The sequence below is a fragment of the Cynara cardunculus genome, assembly GCF_001531365.2.
Source record: "Cynara cardunculus var. scolymus isolate 2C chromosome LG 2, CcrdV1, whole genome shotgun sequence".
Lineage (NCBI taxonomy): Eukaryota > Viridiplantae > Streptophyta > Magnoliopsida > Asterales > Asteraceae > Cynara > Cynara cardunculus.
In genome coordinates, this window is record NC_037529.1 from 17,935,626 (window position 1) to 17,938,162 (window position 2,537).

Below are 2,537 nucleotides of genomic sequence, written 5' to 3' on the forward strand. Positions count from 1 at the left end.
GTTCATCCTCGGGTTCTGATTCGGACACACCAGTGCCAGTCACTCGAGCTTCCCACGAACTCATCTTTTTTTCTTCCCAGAAGTTGAATCCTTCCAAATCGACATTGGACTTCTTAGATGGTTGTGGAAGTTGTGGAAAAGAATTACTCATAGATGTTTTCTTGTCCTTAGTGAAGCTTTCACTGTTCTTGTTAGAAGTAGCGTCTTTGGAGGAGGTGGGTTGCAGACCCGTGCCATGTTGATTAAACTCGAGGGTTCCCCCGATCTCCCAAGGGTTTAAAGCTGCAGACGAGCCCTTTCGTACCACAGAAGGTGGGTCACCCTCAACTAGATGAAGAACAGTACCAATGGGTACCAGAACCACCTATTCGACAAGAAGTTGGTGATGAAAAATATCAATATTATATAATCAACCAAACAAACACAGTATATTYCACTCGAAATTGGGGTCTGGTGGTTGGGATGTAAGCAGACCTGTCCTTTACCCAAAAGGATAGAGCAACCGTTTCCGTGAGGCGAAGACCCATGCAAAAGCATATGAGMAAAAAGGAAAGAAGAAAGAAAATACCAAGGATTGAAAAAAGATTACTCCCTTTGTGCCAAAATAAATGTCCTACACAATTTTAGACATGTGTAATTATTACACATTTTAATTAACTAAATGATGATTTTACCCTTATAGAGAGTTACGAACTTCTCCATCTCATAATTAAGAGCAGAATTGCAAAGTAGGCACTTATTTTGGGACAGAGGGATTAATATTATTTATTTTATTGAAAAAATGCCACGGAAAAGTATGCAATTGAACTAGACCTTGTCATCTCCTCGGCTTCCTATCTTATTTTTTGAAGCTCCATGCCCACCTCTCTTTGCGTTCTGCAAAATACAATACTCGTTACTCCAAACTACAAATGATATGTGTGAGTTCATGTATCGGTGAGACATGATTTAAGCAGAAATGCGGGTAGATAATTAACATGAAAAATAATAACGAACAATATGATGTTGCAGGCTGCTCAAATCCCAAACTGTTGAGGAACATTCTAGTATCACGTCACCGCCTCTTCCACCATTGCCACCTACATACCACAGATTAAGAAAGGCTAAGTTTCATAAACAATTTTACCAAGTTATGAATCCTGAGAGTAACTCAACCAATAAAACCTTCCCTTAAGGTGCATTTGGTATGCGGGACATGACAGTACAAAAACTTGTTCTATGTGCAGCACGACATTAGATTGGGACAGGTAATGACCTGATGGGGACAAATATGCATTCTTTTCAGATGCTGAGAGGGACAAAAATGCATTTTTTTCTGTCCCATCGAAATAGGTGGAAAAAAAATAAGGGAGATGGAACAAGATTGGTAAATTACAAATCTGCCATAGCAAAGTAAAACCCTACAACCATCCAGAATTCTTTCACCGCCTACCTCACTCTCGTTTGCATACCAAACACACCCTTAGGGGCACTAGAGGTTTTCTCGGCAGTTAACTTCTTAACTTCGGGGTCCCATGGGATAGTTGAGGTGTGGGCAAGCTGGCCCAGACAATCGTGGTAATAAAAAAGGTTATTGTGATCGATCAATCATACATCTATCAAACAGACAAAAAGAACACAACAATCAATTGGATCAAGATGATTGGTTACTGATTATGCATGGAGAGATGAATAATACATTTTTGTCATTAGAATACTATCGACATAATTGCTCACCATCAGGTCTACCACGGCGGTCATGTCGACTACGGTGGAAGCTGAAGCAACCATTGCCACCATCTCCTCCTTTAGCCCACAGCCTGTGACGATCTATCATTCTACGCTCCTTCAACAGCAGAAAGTACAAAATAATGTTAAATGGCATAATAAAGATAGATGCTACGAAGGCAGTTGAAAAGCTATTGGACTAATCCACAAGGAATAGGGATAAAGAGGGACCTGTAAGGGTGCAAGCTTCGGTTTTTTGAAAGGGGTATCTGACAATCCAGAAGTTTGAAGGATCCATCTTGATTTTGAGTATTTTCCGAAAGCCTCCAAACAATGAACAGGGTTCTTACAATGTAGCCACATCTTTACTAGTCTATAATCGTTTGAGATAGCATAACATTTTAACCAATTATGGTGGTAAATGGAAGATGAAATGTTTCCTAGTTCTTTCAAAGCCAAGCCAAACCAAACAAACGGAGTGAATCCCAAGCAAAGTACGGTCAGGGGGGTAGAATGTACACAGACGTTATCTCTACCCTGAGGAGTAGAGTCTATTTCTATAAAGACCCTAGACTTGTAGAAATGTTTTCAGAAAGGGAATTTCTGACAAGATTTCCTAGTTCTTCCACCTTTCGCCAAAATTCTTACTCCCGTGAAGACACGTTTGCAATTTTAATTCTAGTTGTGAAGGCGTTTCCAAGAATCATTATGCTTCATGGTGAAGCTGTAAATTTTGGCCCTCACGATGAGTACATCCCAGATGGCTCAATGCATGCACCACACGAACACCATCACTCCATTTGTTGCTCTAATTCTGATACCAAAAAGTC

The 2,537-nt window shown here is 40.2% G+C and overlaps 1 protein-coding gene across 1 annotated transcript in view; it reads right to left on the reverse strand.

Annotated features, from left to right (window-relative positions):
• LOC112505970 (probable GTP-binding protein OBGM, mitochondrial) overlaps positions 1-2,537 on the reverse strand; it is a 9,321-nt gene that overhangs the window by 957 nt on the left and 5,827 nt on the right. The window contains exons 2-6 of the mRNA XM_025110004.1: positions 1,939-2,521; positions 1,717-1,825; positions 997-1,079; positions 814-876; positions 2-364 (exon numbers count right to left, since the gene is read on the reverse strand). Of these exons, the coding sequence (XP_024965772.1) occupies positions 2-364; positions 814-876; positions 997-1,079; positions 1,717-1,825; positions 1,939-2,070 (750 nt within the window). The 5' untranslated portion in view covers positions 2,071-2,521. The remainder of the gene's footprint in view (position 1; positions 365-813; positions 877-996; positions 1,080-1,716; positions 1,826-1,938; positions 2,522-2,537) is intronic.